At 35.3% G+C, this 21,450-nt stretch overlaps 1 protein-coding gene across 1 annotated transcript; it reads right to left on the reverse strand.

Moving 5' to 3' along the window:
- Nucleotides 1-10,332: 10,332 nt before the first annotated feature.
- Nucleotides 10,333-13,427, reverse strand: LOC7460402 (receptor-like protein 7). Its single transcript, XM_002323587.3, has one exon. The coding sequence runs from the start codon at nt 13,348-13,350 to the stop codon at nt 10,369-10,371; it is 2,982 nt and encodes a 993-aa protein (XP_002323623.1). The 5' UTR covers nt 13,351-13,427; the 3' UTR covers nt 10,333-10,368.
- Between the last annotated feature and the right edge of the window lie 8,023 nt (nt 13,428-21,450).

The raw sequence follows: 21,450 nt of genomic DNA on the forward strand, positions 1-21,450 counted from the left end.
ATTATTTTTCCAGACTTGTTTAGAAAGTCTTTTTACCTATTATAAACAGAGTTATTTAGTTTTTATTTGATTTTTTTATAGATTTTGATTTCAGAATAATATTGCTTGTGTGTGAGAGATATTCTTGTATTTTTTGGTTATTTAAAGAATCTATTTAACTTATCGAAGAATAACTATCTTTATAGTGTTTTCCTTATACTTTCCATTCATAAATTGATATTCATTGGGTCGGGGTTCATTGCAATAATATTAGTGTTTTGATTCAAGTAATCTCTGTGTTACATTCCTATCAAACCTGACTCTTTAGCTTTTCGGGATTTGTCTTTCTTGCATGTTGGTTGCGTAAACATGTAATTACGAGGTTTGAATTAATTGGTATAAGAGCTTGACTCCTCTTATCAGATTATATCATTTTACGTGTTGAAACTCATTATTTCCAGTCTTCATCTATTCCTTTTGAATTGTGGCAACAACTACACTTACAAAAAAAAAAGTGTCATTTTGTTTTGTTAGTGTCTTTACATATATCAATAACAAAAAAAACTAAGAAAAAAGAAAGTCAATTAAACAAAGACATTATTGATATTCTTGTAGAAATATTACAAAAAGTGAAATTGGATAAAACCACAATGAAATTATTTGAAAATTTATATTCTGACTATTTAGAGTCTAATGGCACCATAATAAAATTTGAAATCAATTGGACATCATTTGGTTGAGATTCCAGATTCAAGTTTAGTTTGCATAAAACATGTTTGATTTGTATCAACTATTGAAACTTGCTTTGCTATTGTTGAAATTGATTTGTGCAGTATACTAAAGTATTTTTTTGGGATATTTGGGTGTCAATTAAGTCATTTTCATAATATCTACTTTTGATTTTTTTTCATGTCTTAAAAAACATTCATATCTCATTTAAATTCGCTTGTTACTCATGAAATTGTAATTGTAGTCTTGTCTTTGCTTATTTCCATATATTTCTTGCTTCTTGGGTCAATTATATTTATTTGAATTGTGCTACTAAGCTGTTCTCTTTGGTTGTGTTAATTTCGGTTTTGTAAGAGCCAAAAACAAGGTGAGATGAGAGAAAAAAGATGTAGCAAAAATATTATAGTGAAAAACCTATAATTTATATGAAACATAAGAGGTGTGAGGATATTTTTTATACTTACAACCTTTTTACATATTCAAAATGTCTGAAGAAAAGAGAGATACACCACCTTTTACGGAGAATAACAACCTGAAACTTCAGATTTAAGGTCTAGCAAAGATGTTAGAGAGGTTTAACTTGATGGTTACTAATGTGCAAAAGAGGTTTGATAGGGTAAAAAGGCGAGACAACAATAATAATGGATACATAAATAGGGTTGATCAGATGAGTAACCATGATAGGAGACTTGATCGACATGCAAACCATAACTTGGATGATTTTGAGGATGGGGATGATGTTGTGGGAGATGGTGATTTTGAGCATGAGATCGTAGGTCATGAGGATGATTTTTGATAGCCAAGGCTGAAGGGATGATGAATTTAGACATAGGGGTCAATTTAGCCATATAAGGGATTTTGGAAACTATGGAAACTGTGACGATAAGGATGGTGATGTGGATTCTATTAAACTGAAAATTCTTAGTTTTCAAGGTAAAAACAATCTCAAGGCTTATTTAGAGTGAGAAAAGAAGATGTATTAGTTTTTTTTTTTTATTTCTATAGTTATTCTGAGTAGAAAAAAAATGAAATTTATGGTGATTGAATTTGTTGATTACATGATTATTTATTGGGATTAGATTGTGACTTCTAGGAGGAGGAATAAAGAGAGATCTATTGATATTTGAGATGATATGAAGGCTTTAATGAGAAACGATTTATTCCTAATCATTATCACATGAAACTTTATCAAAAACTATAAGGTTTAAGTTAGGATTCCAAGTTTGTGGAAGATTACCATAAAAAATAGAGATAATGATGATTCGAGCTAATGTAGTACATAATAGGGAGGTCACTATAACTAGGTTTCTTAAAGGGTAGGATATGGATATTGCTAATGTAGTAGAGTTACAATATTATATGGAGTCGGAGGACATGGTTCATATGATAATGAAGGTGGATAGACAAATTAAAAGGAGGGGTAGCTCATAACCACAGTTCAATTCAGCTTCATCTTCCTATAGGCTGAATGTGAAGAGAGAGGGGGTTTCCCTGTATAAGACTTTTGTGAATGCTAAGGTTGAACCATCTAAGGCAGAAAAAAGACTCCTATAGATGCTAAAGGTAAACCTAAAACTCAACCTACTCGTAATCATGATATAAAATATTTTAGATTCTTAGGGGTTAAACACATTGATTCTCAATGTCCAAAAAAAAAAGTTATGATTTTGAAAGATCATAAGAAGATAGAGTCTAGAAGTGATAGATCTGATGATGATGAGGTGCCGCCTTTGGAGGATTATAGTGATGTTGAGATTGCATACTCGGTTGAGAGGGAGGCCTTGATTATAAGGTGTGTGCTTACTATGCAAGTTAAAGAAGAAGTTGATAAGCAAAGAGAGAACATCTTCCATACACGATGTCACATCCAAAACAAGGTATGTAGTATGATAATTGATGGAGGCAGTTGTGCCAATATAGCTAATACTACTCTTGTTAGGATGTTGAATTTGAGTATTATAAAGCATTATAGACCTTATAAAATACAATAGCTGAATGAATATGGTGAAGTGAAAGTAACTAAGTAGGTCTTGATTTTTTTGTTGTTGGGAGATGTACTAATTAGATGCTATATGATGTGATTCCTATGCATGCTAATCATCTATTTTTGGGGGTATCTATGACAGTTTGACAGGAAGCCCATCCACGATAGCTTTATAAATAGGCACAAAATTATAAGAGATAGTAAAACCATTACCCATATACTTTTATCTCCAACGCAAGTGTATGATGATCAAATAAAGTTGAGAAGAGAAAGTGAGGCCAAAGAGAGTGAAAACTTAAGTAAGAAACATGGTGAGAGAAGAAACTTAGATTCGTCCACTAATTAAAACTTAATGAATTTGGTCGAGAGTGGAGGTAAGAAAAGAGAAGAGAAGAAAATAAATGTGTGAAGTACGAACTGTATGGAAAAATTAAAGAAACAACCATATTTTTATACAATAAAGGGTGAGATTAAATATTCTTTTTTTTATACTAACAAGCCAATTATTGTACTTGTGCATAAGAAGGCTTATTTTAATACTAACGATCTTGATTATGTTGTTTCTAGTGTGGCTATTTCTTTGTTGCAAGAATTTGATGATATCTTTCCCGAAGATATTCCTAATGGTTTACCACTATTAAGAGTATTCAAACATCAAATATTCTAACCATGGTTGTTGCTAGTCAAATCTTTAGTGACTTGCTTGTTAAGTTTTACATGAATGATATATATGCACCGGCTCGTCTCGAGGGTGAGTGTTGATATGAATTGAGTTTTCCTGTAAAATATGAATTAATGGTAAATTATTTTTTTTTCTATTTTCTGTTCTTAGTTTATTCTTTTTCTTTGTTATTATATTTCTTATTCTCGATCTTTAAATAACCGTGGATTCTTCATCAAGTGATGTTAGGTTCATAAAATAAAAACTTAGACCAAGGTCCAACCAAGAAATCAAGTCTGATCTAACCTAAATATTTTAAGAACTCTATGAGGCCACACGTTAATATTTCCACTATAAAAACAATAAACAGAAGAAAAGAATAAATATACACAACAACTTTAGAGAAGAAGACAAATATTTATTTTAGGTGATCAGTAAAACTAACATACCTGCCAGATAAATTTTTCAGACGGTCCAAATTCTTGATGTCTTGAAAGAACCTCAAAGAGAAAAAAATGATAACCCACAACAGTTAAATACTATGATTAAAAATACGAAGAACATTAGATAAAAAAACTAAAACGTTGGGTTGAGTACTGGAACCGACACTGTTCATACACATACAAAACACTATGGATAGTACTGAGTATTTTTTGATAATTCATTTTGATCCTTAAAGTTTTATTTTGGGTGATTTGATCTTAATTGAAGACCACTTGATTTCGATTTCTTAAGCACGAGTGGAATTGAAAGAATAGAAATCGAAATTAAAAAGGCACCAAACATAGGCGTGTCAGGGATTATGTGAAAAATACACTTAAGTTTGTAAAAGTTAAAAATAACGCAAGTTTCACAATTTACATCCCTTAAAATTAAACAAAATCAATTTTGGTATACAAATTTATTTGTATTATTTTTCAATTTCTGGTTAGAAAAAGGAGAGAGAAGAGTCGTTGAATTTTGGTGATGAGAGATAAAGTCATTATTCAAGTCATTTCTAGCCGCCAAAATAAAATTTTTTGATATCTATGAGTTACATGAGATGAGAGAGGCTTGATAATAGTTGTTTAGACCCACAATGTTGCTTAAAAAAAAGATCTAAGTCGAGGAAGATAAATCTAACCTGGTTTGATTTCATATTTTTGAACTCTTTTTTGAGATTTTAAGTTGATAAAATAGGTTTGTAGGTGTTTCAAGAGTGTTAGTGAGGTGATTTGGGGTTGAAATGTCTTGAAAATGGGGCTTTTTTAGACAAAAGAGGTGTTACCCCGATTTTCTAGCCATTATAGTGGTGACCATAATTTAGGCTTTCAGGCGACACGTCGTTTGCCATCGCCCACGTATCATTTATATATTTTTTTTTATCTTTTGTTTAGATGAACTTACTTTGTAAAGTAAATTTTTTTTTTCCAGATAATATTTTTGATATGTATAACCTTGCATAATTTTTTTTATTTTTATTTTATTCAATCAATTTAATGCGTGTCTATTTCTATTATAGTTTGATTAAATAAAAAATATTTGAATAAATAAGATTTATCAAACACAATAGAGTAAATATTCTGTCTTGCAAGATTAAATATGTTGATCTATATTTATTTTTTATTTTTTTAATTTTATTTTCAGTTATTATTAATAACTTATTTATTTATTTATCAATATATATAGTTCTTAATTTATTTAATTAAACGTTTGGATTGAGTAAGTTTTTTTATTTAAACTTACTTTCTCATGTTTATTGATAACCTTGGCAACTTCAGAGGTTGCTTCGGGTGAGGATGGAGGAGTTGTAACTCCTTCAAGGCTTACGTTTGTGGAGATGATCAAAGCAGGCACCTTCTCCCTCTCCCTATATATATATATAGTTTTGCTGACAAAATTCTCTCTATGCTGCTGCCATTAATATATGTAGAAGAACAAGTCAAAGAGAAAGAGTATGCTGCAACAACCACCAAATCTGCAGGATCGTAGCTATCCAATATTCAAAGTTTGAAATCAAACAAGATTGTATCTATTGTTTAAAATTCAAACTATCAGATATACATGCACATATGTAGGAAATCAGTTAGTATTATCACGTATTTAAACCCTCTGTACATGCACACAAAGATAATGAAAAAGACATAGAAGACAGTCTTCAAATATTTCTTCTTTAAGTTATAAAAGTTTACGTGGTATCAGAGCCCCTACAAAGACAAACGTCTTCTCTTCTCTAAAATCTAAATGGCATCTTCATCATCCTCAAATTCCACTACCCCTCCAACTGTCCCAACCCTTTCCAATCTTCCATTCACTATGACTATTAAACTACACTCCTCTAACTACCCTGTGTGGAAAGCTCAAGCTGTGCCATATTTTCGTGGTCATGATCTTTATGGCTATCTTGATGGCACAATCTCTATTCCATCAAAAGAGCTCAACATCTCTGACTCTACCACAGGTACAAGTCAAACAATTCCTAATCCTCTCTATCACTAGTGGCTTCGTCAGGATTCCTTAATCCTAGCCACCATCAACTCCTCCCTAACTGAAGATGTACTCACTCAAGTCATGTCCTACACCACCTCACGTGAGGTATGGCTTGCACTTGAAAACAATTTCTCCTCCCTTTCTCGTGCTAAAGTAATCCAGATTCGAACTCAATTAGCAAATGCTAAGAAAGGCGCCATGACAGCTAATGAATTTTTCCTCTCTGTCAAACGCATGGCTGATGAACTTGCCCTTGCTGGACAACCTCTCCCAAATGATGATATCATCACTTATATTCTTGCTGGACTTGGTCAGGAATATGATTCCCTGGCCTCCACCATTTCCTCACGGCGTGATCCTGTCAGTTTGGAGGAACTCTTTTATCTGCTTCTCATATGTGAATCACGGATCAATCATAATAATCAACCACTTCTTCCTTCAGCCAACCTGGTCACCACCTCACCCCAGATATTCCATCGCCAACCTGGCACCGTTCAACACTCAAATCGTTATCGCGGTCACTATCGTAGTCGGGGCCGCGGCGGCCGTTCTCACTTTCATGATTCCACCCACTCATCATCCCTTATATGTCAGGTATGCCTCAAACCAGGTCACAGTGCTCGCAAATGCTATCATCGCTTTGATTTATCTTATCAGGCTCCACCTCATTCCAAGAACCAGCCACAGGCTCTCCTTGCTGCCCACTATCTGCAACCAGATAAAGAATGGCATCCCGACACAGGGGCAACTCATCATCTCACCAATGACGTAAACAATATTCAGTTTTCTCATGCCAACCATGATACACAAGATCATGTTCAGGTGGCTAATGGTGCAGGTCTGAAAATTGTGCGCAGTGGCACTTCTACATTATCTTCTCCATCTAAATCATTTACTCTTAATCAAATTCTACTTGTTCCTGATATTCAAAAAAATTTGTTATCTGTCCACCGTTTTTGTCTAGATAATAACGTTTTCTTTGAATTTCATGCCTCTTTCTTCATTGTGAAGGACTACTCGGGGAATACCCTACATCGCGGCCCCCTCAGTAATGGCCTATACAACTTCTCAGCTTCTTTAGCTCATCTTCAGCCGCAGGCTTTCTCCAGTGTTCGTGTGTCTTCCCAAATCTGGCATCGTCGTCTTGGACATGCTTCCTTTCCTGTTATTCATCAAGCTATTTCTTTACCAATTTCAAATAAAAATCGCCCCATCTGTTCTGATTGTCAGCTGGCCAAGAGCCATGCTATGCCTTTTATCAAAATGCATGTTGCTGTTTCACAACCTTTAGAATTAATATATTCGGATGTTTGGGGGCCAGCTTCTACATTATCGACCTCTGGTGCACGCTATTATATCAGTTTTTTGGATGATGCTACTAAATTTTTATGGCTTTTTCCCTTAAAACTCAAATCTGACGCATATCAAACCTTTCTCAGCTTCCAAACTGCTGTTGAACGCCAGTTTGGCAGCAAAATTAAAGCCTTTCAAAGTGACTGGGGGGGAGAATACCGTAGCTTAAATAGATATCTACACAATCAAGGCATCAACCATCGTATAACCTGTCCCTATACCCATCAACAGGCTGGTGCCATTGAAAGGCGTCATAGGCAAATCGTTGAAATTGGACTCGCCTTGCTTGCTCACTCCAAATTGCCTCAAAAGTTCTGGGAAGATGCGTTCTTAACCGTAACTTTTATTATAAATCGACTTCCAACTCCAATCTTAAATCATAAATCTCCATATGAAATGGTTCATCATCAAAAGCCTGATTATAATTTTTTACGCACCTTTGGTTGTGCATGCTGGCCCTATTTACGTCCATATAATCATCACAAACTTGATTTTCGATCCCGAAACTGCATTTTTATTGGGTATAGTATTGGTCATCGAGGTTACAAATGTCTAGATGTTTCCACAGGCAGAATTTTTGTTTCCCGTCATGTTGTCTTTGATGAAAATCTCTTCCCATACACTGCACCAAACTCTCTCAGTCCTACATCACCAACTCCTTCTGTTACCCTACCATCCAATCTCAATTTGTGTTCTGCAGGTTACTCTTTTTCTACAGGTGCCACTCCTCAATCTACTGCATCAAGCACTCTGCATGTGGCTTCTCCATCTGGTCCTCAAACTGATCATGGTGTTCATTTGATCTCTCCCGCACTCACTATCACTGAGCCTCCACATACTGATCCTCCACCCCATATTCCTTTACCCTCTGCCTCTGCTCCACCCCTACAAAATTTGCACCCAATGACTACAAGAAGCAAAAACAACATCCATAAACCGAAGTTGCCACCTGATTTCCACGTCAAATATCCCATTCCTAAAGCTCTTCTATCTGCAATCCAAACACCAGACACAGAACCAACTTGTTACACAGAGGCTGTTAAATATCCATACTGGCGCACTGCTATGAACACCGAGTTTGATGCTTTACTACAGAATGGGACTTGGAATTTAGTTCCCAAATCACCTACTGCTAATCTAGTTGGATGTAAATGGGTATACAGGATCAAAAGGAAGGCTAATGGTGATATTGACAGATTTAAAGCAAGACTTGTAGCCAAAGGATTCCATCAAAAAGAAGGTGTTGATTTCAGCGAGACATTTAGTCCTGTGGTAAAGCCAACCACAGTGAGGTTGGTTCTCTCATTAGCTGTTTCACGTGGCTGGCCTCTTCGCCAAATTGATATTCAGAATGCTTTTTTACATGGTCACCTGCATGAAGATGTTTACATGGCTCAACCTCCCGGTTTTTCTCACTCTCAGTTTCCAAATCATGTTTGCAAGCTGGAAAAATCTCTCTATGGTCTTCGTCAAGCACCACGAGCATGGTTTTCACGTTTGACAGATAAGCTCAAATCTATTGGTTTTCTTGGAAGTCAAGCTGATCACTCCCTCTTTGTTTATCATCACAATTCCATTCTTCTTTATTTTTTGATTTATGTCGATGACATAATCATAACTGGCAGTGATATTGGTTCCATAAACCAAGTGATCACATTGTTGCAGGGTGACTTTGCAGTCAAGGATATGGGTGAACTAAGCTACTTTCTAAACATTGAAGCTATTCGCACTGATGATGGTCTGTATCTATCACAACGACGTTATATTCTAGACCTCTTAATGCGCAGCAAAATGGACAAAGCCAAACCTTGTCTTACTCCAATGTCAACCTCGCTGCCATTATCAAAATTTACTGGTATTACTTTCCATGATCCTTCTTTATACCGAAGTATCGTTGGAGGGCTTCAATATCTTTCATTTACTCGGCCAGACATTGCGTTTGCCATTCATAAAGTTAGCAAGTTTATGCATAATCCTATGGATATGCATTGGGCGGCCGTCAAGCGCATATTGCGTTATTTGAAGCACACAATTTCTCATTCTTTACTCATTCAGCCTGCTGCAAATGTTACTTTACAAACATTTAGTGATGCAGATTGGGCGTCCGATCCTGATGACAGACGTTCAGTTGGCGCCTATTGTGTATACTTGGGCAATAATCTTATTTTATAGAGCTGCAAGCAACAACAAACCGTTGCTCACAGCAGTACAGAATCCGAATACAAAGCCCTCGCCAATGCAGCAGCAGAGCTTCAATGGATTAAGTCAGTACTCAATGATCTTGGTGTTCCATCTGTGCATTCTCCTATTCTATGGTGCGACAACATAGGGGCTACTTACTTAACAAGTAATCCCATATTTCATGCTCGCACAAAGCATATTGAAATTGATTTTCATTATGTTCGTGACCAAGTTATGCGTGGGCAACTTATTGTTCGCTTCATTTCCTCTAAAGATCAGTATGCCGATGCTCTCACAAAACCGCTTCCATCTGTCAGATTTCATACTTTGCGAGACAATCTCAGGGTTCGGTCCCTACCCTTTCGATTTCAGGGGCGTGTAGAAGAACAAGTCAAAGAGAAAGAGTATGCTGCAACAACCACCAAATCTGCAGGATCGTAGCTATCCAATATTCAAAGTTTGAAATCAAACAAGATTGTATCTATTGTTTAAAATTCAAACTATCAGATATACATGCACATATGTAGGAAATCAGTTAGTATTATCACGTATTTAAACCCTCTGTACATGCACACAAAGATAATGAAAAAGACATAGAAGACAGTCTTCAAATATTTCTTCTTTAAGTTATAAAAGTTTACAATATAGCTGCCAATAACGTAAAAAGGGAAAGACACTTGCCAAACTTCTATCCCGATTTGTCTGTATCCACCATTTATAAAAGGAAAAGGAAATGTTAGTTACCAAATAAATTATTAAATATAATTTTAATTAATATATAGATTATTCTGATATTAATTTCTTTTTCTATTGAGAAGAAATTAGTAAAACTACTATTCTTGTTATTTGTACTCTAGAATACTAATATTCAACGTACCATCTTATTTTTAGTATAGAGAAAATCACTCTTATCCTTACAAGTGAAAATTAAGAAAGAGAAGATAAGGAAAAAAAATTACAATCTTACTATGATTATGATTGACAAACTAGAAAAGACCTTAACAATTAGAAATCAACTTCTATGCAGGCGAGTCTTCAAATTTTGACCTTTGTTTTGCCGCCTCGCAAAATAATTCTTCACCACCCATTCATACTTCCTTGTGTTCATAACACATCCAATAATCACTCCATTTACCACTCCACTTGCATACCCTACAACCACCACCTTCCAACCAAATTCAAGTGGATATCCCGAGCCCTCATCTTCTTTAGCTGCTGGCAGCGAGTCCTCATCATTTCCACATTCTTTTGACAACGGCTCCCCACACAATCCTGGATTCGCATCAAATGAAGTGTTTTCAAATGTTCCGAATTGGTTTCCTCGTGGTATCGGACCAGATAGAAAATTGTGAGACACATTAAAGACCTCGAGGAAGGTGAGCTGTGCAAGTTTAACTGGAATCTCTCCCGAGAGTTTGTTCTGAGAAAGGTCCAAAGCTTCAAGCTCTTTCAAGTTGGACAACGATGGAGGGATGCCACCACTGAGAAAGTTGTTGGAGAGATTGAGCAAATGAAGTTCTTTGAGATCTCCGAGGACCTCTGGAATTCCTCCTTCAAAACCATTGCTTGAGAGATCGATAGCACTGAGACTATCTTGGATCTTCTCATATAATCTCATCACACCTTTGTTTGTTATTGTCATTGAGAATTGATATGGAATTGTCATTGAATCACCAAATATTTGATAACTTATGCCTACTTGCATGTAAATCAAGTGCTCATTACGGACATTTTTCATGGCAGTCCAATTTCGGAGATATTCAAGTGGCAACTTACCCTTAAAACTGTTGTTGGAGAGGTCAACAATCTGCAACCTCCGAAATTCAACGTTGGTTTCAGGTTTCCCAATCACACCATGTAGCCCATTAGATCTCAAAATGAGAACCCTCAAATCAGGAAGCATACCCAACCAAGAAGGAAAGACATCATTTATCTTATTTTGTTCAAGATTAAGAATCTCTAGCTTGGTGCAATTGGCTAATGATTTTGGTATCTTCCACTCCAATTTGTTTTCACTGAAATCAATGACCTTCAATGAGCAGCCACTTGTGAATGTGTCGGGAATATCACCACTGAAACTATTGTTGTGGAGATTCAGAACTGAAGCAGTGCTGCTTATGTTGCCCAAGCAGTGCGTAAGTTTGCCGCTCAAATTGTTATTTGACAAATCAAGGACAGAGAGCGAAATCAGATTGCAAATAACTATTGGGATTTCTCCAGTCAATTTGTTGTTCTGGACTCCATAGGCATAGATTTCTGGTGGTGGAATTGGAAGGGATCCTTGAAGCTTGTTCGAATGAAGTTGCAGTGAGCGTAGATTGTTCCATGGAAGAACATCAAAGGATTGATCAAATCCAGTCAGAAGGTTGCGAGCCAGATATAGATCCTCGAGGGTTGTTGTACTCATGTTCATAAACCATTTGGGTATGCGTCCCTCCAGTTTGTTATCGGCAAGATCTAAAATCCCCAAATGGTTCTGATCACGCAAGAAACTGGGAAATTCACCTAGATTGCACCCACTTAACGTCAAGATTTTGAGTTTTGGCAGAGGAATGATAGTATTGTTGCTCTTAAGCAGAGACAGATTGTTATAAGATAATTGGAGTGAAAAAAGGTTTCTGAACTTAAGAGGAAAGTTCAATTCCAAAGTACCACTAAAGAGATTATGTTCTAGGTTAAGTACTCCAAGATTTTGAAGCCTATAAATAGACTCAGGAATCGGACCGTGCAGTTTGTTGGCACCAAGGCCCAGTAAGATTAATTGGGTATGGTTTCCTATCCAGGATGGAATTTGACCAGTTAATTTATTTTCATTAAGCGCCAAGAAGGTGAGCTGAGTCAAGTTTCTAAGAGATGATGGAATGTCACCATATGAATCGGTGCCTCGCAAGTCTACACGATTGAGTTTGGTTAGATTACCAAGCCAATCTAAGGTACCAGATGTGAAATTGTTGAAAGAAAGCGACAGGTTAGTAAGTTGAAGAAGGTTGACGAAAGAAGGAGGGATTTTCCCAGAGAAAAAGTTATCAGAAAGGTCTAGATAGTTTAGTTTTGTAAGATTACCAAGTGAAGATGGTATCACCCCTGAAAAATAACATTCTGCCACGTCAAGTTCTTTCATTGATTTGTGGTTCCGAATGGACGCCGGTAGCTTGCCAGAGAAACTTGTTCCTGTAAGGTACAATATTTCAAGTTGGCTGCCCGACTGAAATTCCGGCAAATATCCAGTGAGATATGGATTATACCGGATTCTGAGAAAGCGAAGGTTGGGTAATTGGAATATTCCCATGGGGAACTCTCCTTGCAATCCACAATAGCTGAGAAATAGAGATGACAAAGAGGACAAGTTTGCCATGATTTGAGGTACCTCGGCTGATATGCTCACTCCACTGAGATGGAGCACCTCCAAGTTGGTTAATGCTTCAACTAAATGTTGCAGACCAGGCTTTCGGAGCTTCAAAGAATTCCATCGCAGATCAAGGGAAACCAACTTTGAAAGCTCTAAGATCTCCGCTGGAATCTGACCAGAAAAGTTAGAATATGAGAGATTTAGATCAAACAGCCTTGAGAGATTCCGAATCTCAGATGGCATTTTGGAGTTGTTGAAGTCGTTGCCAGAAAGATTCAGCCTTCTGAGCTGAACAAGGTGGAAGAGGCTGCTATTAGAGTTGATGGAGCCATGAAGACAGCTGCTACTGAGGTCAAGGCCAATCACATGACCAGAGTCCCCATCGCATTCAACACCATCCCAAGAGCAGCAATCACCGCTTTCTCCATCAACTCTCCATGATGCAACCTTGGGATAAGCAGAAGGATCAGAAGAGGCGGACTCATTAATGGCAAGGCTTTCCTTTAGCTGCAACAAGGCATAACTCTCATCCTCATGGCATAGAGGTTGCATGGAAGAAGAAGAATAACATGCTCTAAGATGAAACAAAGATAGCAAAACGAGGAAAAGCATCCGTATGGTTAAGAAACACACAGGTGATGCCATGTTTTTTTAGTAAAGAAACTCTTTATCTTTTTTAATAAACAAATAAGAGAAATAAAGCAGTTTATATTGACAAAAATACTTAGTCGGGTGGAAAAGTAAACAAAGTAGTCTTCATTGATTTGATTGAAAACAATGGAGATTTTTCATTGGTGTATCTTTTTAGATTTTGAAGAATGATTTAGTGCACGATAAATTTTATATCATTTTCATTGATGTACCTTTTTTAAGTTTTGAAGTTTCTCAAAATAATCTTTATAAAAAAATTTATATGCTTTCAAAATAATTTTTTTTTTAGTTTTGAAGTTTTCATTTTTATCAAAAACAATTTCTCGTTTTTATTGAAAATATTCTTAAAAGTTTTCAAAAAAAATAAAATAAGAATAGTCAGAAACTTGAAAGAGTAAAAGGTTTTTGATTTTTTTTAAATTATTATTATTATTATTATTATTATTATTATTATTATTATTATTGATACTCTTATCAAAAGTATTTTATAATAGCATTTTCTTTTTAATGAGTAAAAGTATTTTTTTTAAAATCTTAGAATAATTAATGTATTGACATCTTTTTATTAATGATTCAATGATGTGAGAGCTTATTTAAAAAAATAAATATTTTCTTTTATTATTTTTTTATTCAGTTTAAAATTTTTATTTAAATAAAATAATTTTTTTATTCAGTATTATTAATTTTTTTAAATTTTTCTATATAAAAAATTACAATAACTTTTTAGCAAATGAAACTTAAAAAAATAAAAATAAAATATTTTAGATCTCTCTACAATCCCCTTCCACCGAAAATTCTTGGATTTTGTAGATAGTTGGACTGAAGCGTTTTAAATTTAGACTTAGTCAACATGGTTTTATGCTTTTTGTTCGATGTTGTAGGTTAAAGCCAAAAAAAAAAAAAAAGCCTTCGTGATGTTTCTGCATATTTTCAATAAAACCTTATCGTACAAGTATTTTAATAATGTTTTATTGATGTTAGTAGATGCTATTACAACAATTCCTTTTTTATCCATGTTGTCCGCATTTCGTCTAGAGGTTATAATGTCAGCAACCAAAAATTGAAGTTCCCCTTGGATTTCCTTCTTGATCAATTATAACTGTTGCATTGTCATCACCATTGTTGCATTTGAGTTTGAGTTTTTTAGAAGTATGCACACTTATAGCTCTTATCACTTCAGATATTTCTAGAGGTGAATTTGGGACCGCTTCTTTAATGACAACAATAATAACATTACTATGAGCATATTATCTATTATTATTTGAATAACATGAATTCTCAGCTACATTCAAATGGGTCTAAGAATTGATCATTATTTTTTTTAATTTGTTATTTCAATGAAAAGGGGCAAAAAAAATATATTGTTTGTCTAAAACGAAAACAAAAAAAGAAACTTGCGAATTTTTTTTGCTAACAAAGACCTTTTTCTTTTAATTTTGTAATCTTATCTCAAAATAATGAATTGTGTTCGTATAGGTATTTTGGGTGCTGCTATTAAAATCACTTTTCTAGCTTTATTTTATGCTATCCCAACCTTTTCATAAATCATTCTACGTACCTAGTTTAATGATAGTTACCCAATATTCGAAGAGATTGTTTCCCCAAACCCTTACGTGTTTTTGAGGGTCTTGGGTAATTGGTTTGTCGGGAAAGATATGTACTCGTATTTTTGTTGTAAATAATAAATATAATTTTAAAAGGTTTTTATTTAATATTTATATAGTGAATTTTAATATAGGTTTGGAGACCTTGATAGACACAGGCCCTTGGGTTTGACAATCATGTCAGACCCAAGAAAATATAGGTCTGGCAAATGTGTCAAATCCAAAATACTTGGGTTTGATGATCAACCTAACCCAATGCAAACATGGGTCTCAAAATGATGTCAGGCCCAAAACACTATGATTTAAGAATTATAGTGTTTTATGGCTGTGGCGGACTCAAGATAATCTCCTAAATTAAAATTAGTGGAGACATGGTAAAGCGTCATGTCTCTATTAATTTTCTAACAATTACAAAATTGTAACAACTCTTTTATTTTGAAAGTTTTTTATACAACCACAACTCTTTAATTTTCCAACAACTCTTTAATTTTTTTAACTGTTGTAACAACTCTTTATTTTTTAATTTATTTTCTATCTAGCTATTACATGTTAGCAGTCTATGTATACCATGCACTCTTACAGTTAAAGGGTGCTGAAAAACCATGGTATTTTTTTTTTTTAATGTTCATATGTTATGATATGAATATACCACACCAATTTGTTATGTATGGATAATGAGATTCCATTAATATAAAGTCAATTCTAATATATTCATTATAGGGTCACATTGGCATGCATCTAGTAGGAATTGAACCTACAAATTCACCAATTATGAGTTGGTGCTTTAACCATTCAACCATAGATGCTTAGTGGGTATATATCCTTATACATGGTGAATAACCAAATTCCAATTGAAATTCCAATTGAAATGAAATTTTTAAGATAAATCAATGCAATTTAAATTTAAAACCAATCAATGAAAGGACATTAATTCAAGTCCAGGGTTTTCAAATTAAGAGAGATATTGAGAAAGAAAGAATTCTTACTATTTCTTAAATTCATGGATCCAATTCAATTCAGTGGGATATTTCATTGACATTTTTTAAAGAGCAGATCTTATTGATACTAGTCTAGAAAAAAGTAAACAAGTAGTGCACATGATGAGTCTCCGTCTCCAAAGACCATCTGGCACTACTATCAATTTCGATATTGCAGTAGCTATTGTGGTTTTGGTTTGAAAAAAGTTGTTTTATAAAAAATAATTTTAGTTGAGGTTGGTTTAGAAAAATATATGTTTGGTTAAAACTGTAGTTGAAATTGAGGTTGAACAAAAAGTAGTTTAATGTGTTTGGTTAAGAATGCTTTTGAAATTGAGGTTGTAAAATAATTTTTAAAAATATATATTAATATTAATGGTTTTTAATTTAAATATTGTAGATTTAACTATTGCTATTACATCATGAAATAAATAATACTTTATATAAAATATTTTTTATTGTTCCATTAAACTATCTACAATTCCATCAAGTATAAAATACATCCGACAAGGACTACAGTTTTCACAATTTTCTTAAGAGCGCAACAACATTAGGTAAAATATAATCAGGAACAAAATTGGGATTGCGATCAAATTCTGCAAATGCTACGTCATCAAGCGATCTCCGTCTAATTTATATAGTATCATTGAATAATGTTTAACGATAGTTTTTCAAATAAAACACAATTAAAAATAATGTTTTTTTTTATTTTGATGGGTCGGACCCGGTTCAATGCATTTTTAGCTTTGAACTGGACTAGTCCATCTGGAACAGTGGAGTCATGGGTTTTCTTAGCACAAGAAGCAGCAAAGATCTGCTTCTTGTAAACCCGTGGCACAACCATAGTTGATGGTGGGCCACTACCAGAAATTCGCTTAATCCCAACGGAATTGCCGACGGAATAATTCTATCGATACTTTGAGGTCACCATTACCGACCGAACTTAATCCGTCGGTAATCTCGTCAGTATATACCGACAAAAAAATTCCATTGGTATATACGGATGGGATTATCGATGGAATGTTGAGAATAAAAAAAAGGGACGGTTCGCTGACGTGGAGGCTATTGCGGGTATTTTTTATCGATGGAATCAACGAGGGATTCAAAACGTCAGCTCCGTACGGTGACGTGACCGATTCACCGATGAACATGCTGACGGAATCACCGAGGGATTCAAAACGGCAACTTTGTATGGTGACGTGCCTTGTTTACCGTCAGAATAGCCGATGGAATCACAGACGAAATACGTCCGTCGGTGAAGCCGTCGGCAAAAGTTAATATATCCCCACTCTGCCGACCCTCTCCTCCCCTATTTCTCCTTCTTCTTCCCCATCCCAACTCTCCCTAACTACAAACAACCACCCCCCCCAAAAAAAATCTCCCTCTTCTCAGCACAACAATTCATATTTCTTGAAGTCTTCTTGTCACAGCATCCATGTTCTGATTTACCGACGGATTTTTATTAGTTTTTATAGGTAATTCTATCTTTTAAAATTTTAACATTTAAATGTCAATTTTTTTTGTTAGTATATGTATTTTTTTAGTAGATGTACATGTTTTATTGTTATTTCTCAAACAAACTTGTAGTATATGAATGTATAATTTTATACTAGTTGTGGTTTGTTTTAGATTTTATAAGATTGTATTTGTTTGTAAATTATTGAAACTTTATTGAATTACCGAATTACATGTGTTGTTTTGAAATAATTAATAGCTTGTTTAATGGGTCCGTTTTAATTTTTATCAATGGTATTGCGGAGTTGTAGTTTCTGTAAATTTATATATATGTATTAATTTGTATGGACGTTGATAATTGATAATGAATATTTAATATTTATGAGAAGTTGTAATTGGTTTGTTGGATAATCTCGAGGTAAACCAATATTTTTGCAAATTTATTTACCTAACATAGTTAATTAATACATGTTGTCATCATAATTTTATCGAGGTTCGATAGAAGTCATGGATAATCATTCATGGATGTATCGAGATTCACCCCAAGGATTGCGGAGGATGGATTATTGTAACGGGGTTCAGGGTTTTATTAATTTCGCAACATTTATTCCCAGAAATTTTACTGGAGGCGGTATTAGGTGTCTATGCAGGAAGTCTCAAAATAAAAAGTATCTGCATCCAGATGTTGTAACGATGCATCTTCTACACAAATGGTTTATGGAGAATTACCAATGTTGGTATGCATACGAAGAAGTATTTGTTAGTAAGAGGAGAATGGGAGAAAGGGTGGTTGGGTCAACTTCTAGTGCTAGCAACGTGCATGAAACGGCAAATGACAACACTAATCCTTACAGGAATATGGTTATGGATGCAATGAGAATGAATCAACGTAATTTAGTCAATGTCCAATTGTAGAAGAAGAACCTAATGCAGATGCAGCTAGGTTTTTTGATTTGTTGAACGATTCTGACGAGCCATTATGGGATGGCTGCACGAACCATAGTAAATTATCGGCCGTAGCAGAGGTGTTCACCATTAAGTCAGATCACGGGTTGAGTGAGGCCCGGTATGACAAGATTATTGAATGGGCAAGAAGCATTTTACTTGAAGGGAACAAGCTGAAAGAGAACTTCTATGCTGCAAAGTCCATGATGAAACCCCTCGGTTTAGGATACCAGAAAATTAACATGTGCCTTAAATTCTGCATGTTATACTACCTTGAAAATGCTGAGATGACCGAGTGCATGACATACAGGCATTCCCGTTACAAACCCATAACTGGTAGGGGAAAGACTCTAGTGGCATATAAAAAACTTAGATACTTTCCCATCACATATAGACTGTAAAGGTTATTCATGTCACCAAGGACTGCTGAGCAAATGACATGGCACCAATCACATGATGCGGTTGATGGAGCGATGGTGCATTCTTCTGACGGCGAAGCGTGGAAACACTTTAACAGTGTGCATCCTCACTTTTCAGCTGAATCAAGGAACGTGCGTCTTGGGTTGTGTACAGACGAATTCAACTCATTCGGGTCATTTGCTGTTCCTTATTCTTGTTGGCCGGTCATACTGACGGTTTATAACTTGCCACCGGGGATGTGTATGAGGTCGGAGTTCATGTTTTTATCTATGGTCATACCAGGTCCGAGCAGCCCGGGCTGGAATATAGATGTTTGTCTTCGACCGTTAATTGATGAGTTGGCGCAGTTGTGGTCCCCCAGAGCTTTGACTTATGATATATCAAAGAAACAAAATTTTCTTATGAGGGCAGCTTTGATGTGGACTATCAATGATTTTCCAGCTTATGGAATGCTTTCTGATTGGAGTACGCATGGGAAACTAGCATGTCCATACTGCATGGAAAACAACAAGGCATTCACGCTAACAAACGGAGGTAAAGCTTTTTTTTTTACTGTCATCGTCGTTTCTTGCCACACAATCACAGGTACAGAAAGAACAAAAAAGATTTCTTTGTTGGCAGAGTTGAAAAGGATGTTGCACCCCCACGTCTTTTTGGTGAAGAATTGCATGATATTGTATCAGAGTATGGTGATATTGTGTTTGGTCTCCAATCAAGTAAGTAGAAGTTCCCTGGTTTTGGTTTGACCCATAATTGGGTAAAGCGAAGTATCTTTTAGGAGCTTCCTTATTGGAAGACCAATCTTCTCCGCCATAACCTTGACATCATGCACATTGAAAAGAACGTGTTTGAGAACATTTTCAACACCGTCATGGATGTGAAGAGGAAGACAAAGGACAACATCAAGGCTAGATTGGATGTAGCGTTGTTCTGTAACCGTAAAAATATGGAGTTGGTTTGTGATGAGTCACAGGTCGCAAAACCAAGAGCAAGCTTCGTGTTAGAGAAAAACGCATAACTACTAGTCTACAAATGGCTTAAGAGTCTGCGTTTTTCAGATGGACATGCCTCGAACATAACAAGGCTGGTTAATATAGAGGAATGCAGATTGTATGGAATGAAGAGTCATGACTACCACATGTTTATGCAAACACTTATCCCATTAGCTTTTCGTGATTTGTTGCCAAAGGGGATATGGGATGCACTCACGGAGATCAATCATTTTTTTAGAGGTTTATGCTACAGCAATTTGAATGTTGATCACGTTGAGAGGCTTGAAACGAATATCGTCGAGACACTATGCAAACTTGAGATGATATTCCCTCCATCATTTTTTGACTCAATGGAGCATCTTCCCATACATCTACCATTCGAGGAAAAAGTTGGAGGACCGGTGCAGTATAGATGGATGTACCCATTCGACCGATTAGATATTACAGTTGCAATGTAATGCATAAATAAAAGTATTTTCTTTGTTTTTCTTCATTGAAAATATTTGATTAATTCAATGTAGGTACTTGTTCAATCTCAAGAAAAAGGTTAAGAACAAGGCGCATGTTAAGGCTTCGATATGTGAGGCCTATGTTGTTGAGGAGATCTCAACATTTATCTCGTACTATTTCGAACCTCATCTGAGAACGAGAATCAATCGCGTTCCACGACATGATGATGGCGGTGAAGTGTCTTCCAGTGGAAACTTGTCAATATTCTCCAATCCTGGACGACCCACACTTAAAAATGCTGTAAGAGGAAGATATTTGTCAAAAATAGAGTTCAAACAAGCACACAATTATGTTCTATTTAACTGTGGTGAGCTGAGACCTTTTATTCAGTAAGTGTATATATGTGTAATACTAATTAAACTTTTTCAATAAAATACTGTTAATTATATAATGTAAGATAATACACTCATTACCACTTGCAGGGAACATCGACAATATTTGTTGTCTAATAACTCACAGCTGACCGAATCCTAGATCTTTCAATTACAAGATGAACAATTTGCCACATGGTTCAGAACACATGTAAGCACTATCACAAACTCATTCTCACTTGCAAAATTATTGTATGCATGTCATTAGATGATTCTTATTTATTGTTCATTGATGTACATTATATACAAGGTTTATCAAATGGGAAGGGGTGCTGCTAAGTCATTGTCTTTACTAAGCCTAGGCCCTGAAAGAAAAATTAAGTGCTATAACGGGTATTTTATCAATGGATATGTTTTTCATACTGAAGAATACGAGTATGGTAGAAAGACATACAACAACGGTGTTTGTGTTAAGGGATCGACTAGTAGTGAGTTAGAAGTTGACTACTATGGTAGATTAGAAGAGGTTGTCGAACTGCAATATCATAGCGAGCAGAATAGAGTGTTTTTATTCAAATGCTATTGGTATGACACGACTGATATAGGAATTAGAGTTGATCCACACTTTGGTCTGGTCGAAATCAACTCAAAAGCTAGACTCCTCAACGTCAACGATGTCTTTGTTTTCGCAAAGCAATGTCAACAAGTTTATTACATATACACCCCTTCTTTTAGAAAGGATTGATCAAGAGTGGAATTGTTGTCCGTTTTAAAAACGAAACCCAGGGGTCGTGTCGAGCTTGTTCAGGATGAGAACAAAGACACAAGTGTGCGAGATGAATTCTTTCAAGTTAGTGAGTTGGTTGAACCATATCGAGTT

Source organism: Populus trichocarpa, chromosome 16 (genome assembly GCF_000002775.5).
Source record: "Populus trichocarpa isolate Nisqually-1 chromosome 16, P.trichocarpa_v4.1, whole genome shotgun sequence".
In the NCBI taxonomy this organism is placed as follows: Eukaryota; Viridiplantae; Streptophyta; class Magnoliopsida; order Malpighiales; family Salicaceae; genus Populus; species Populus trichocarpa.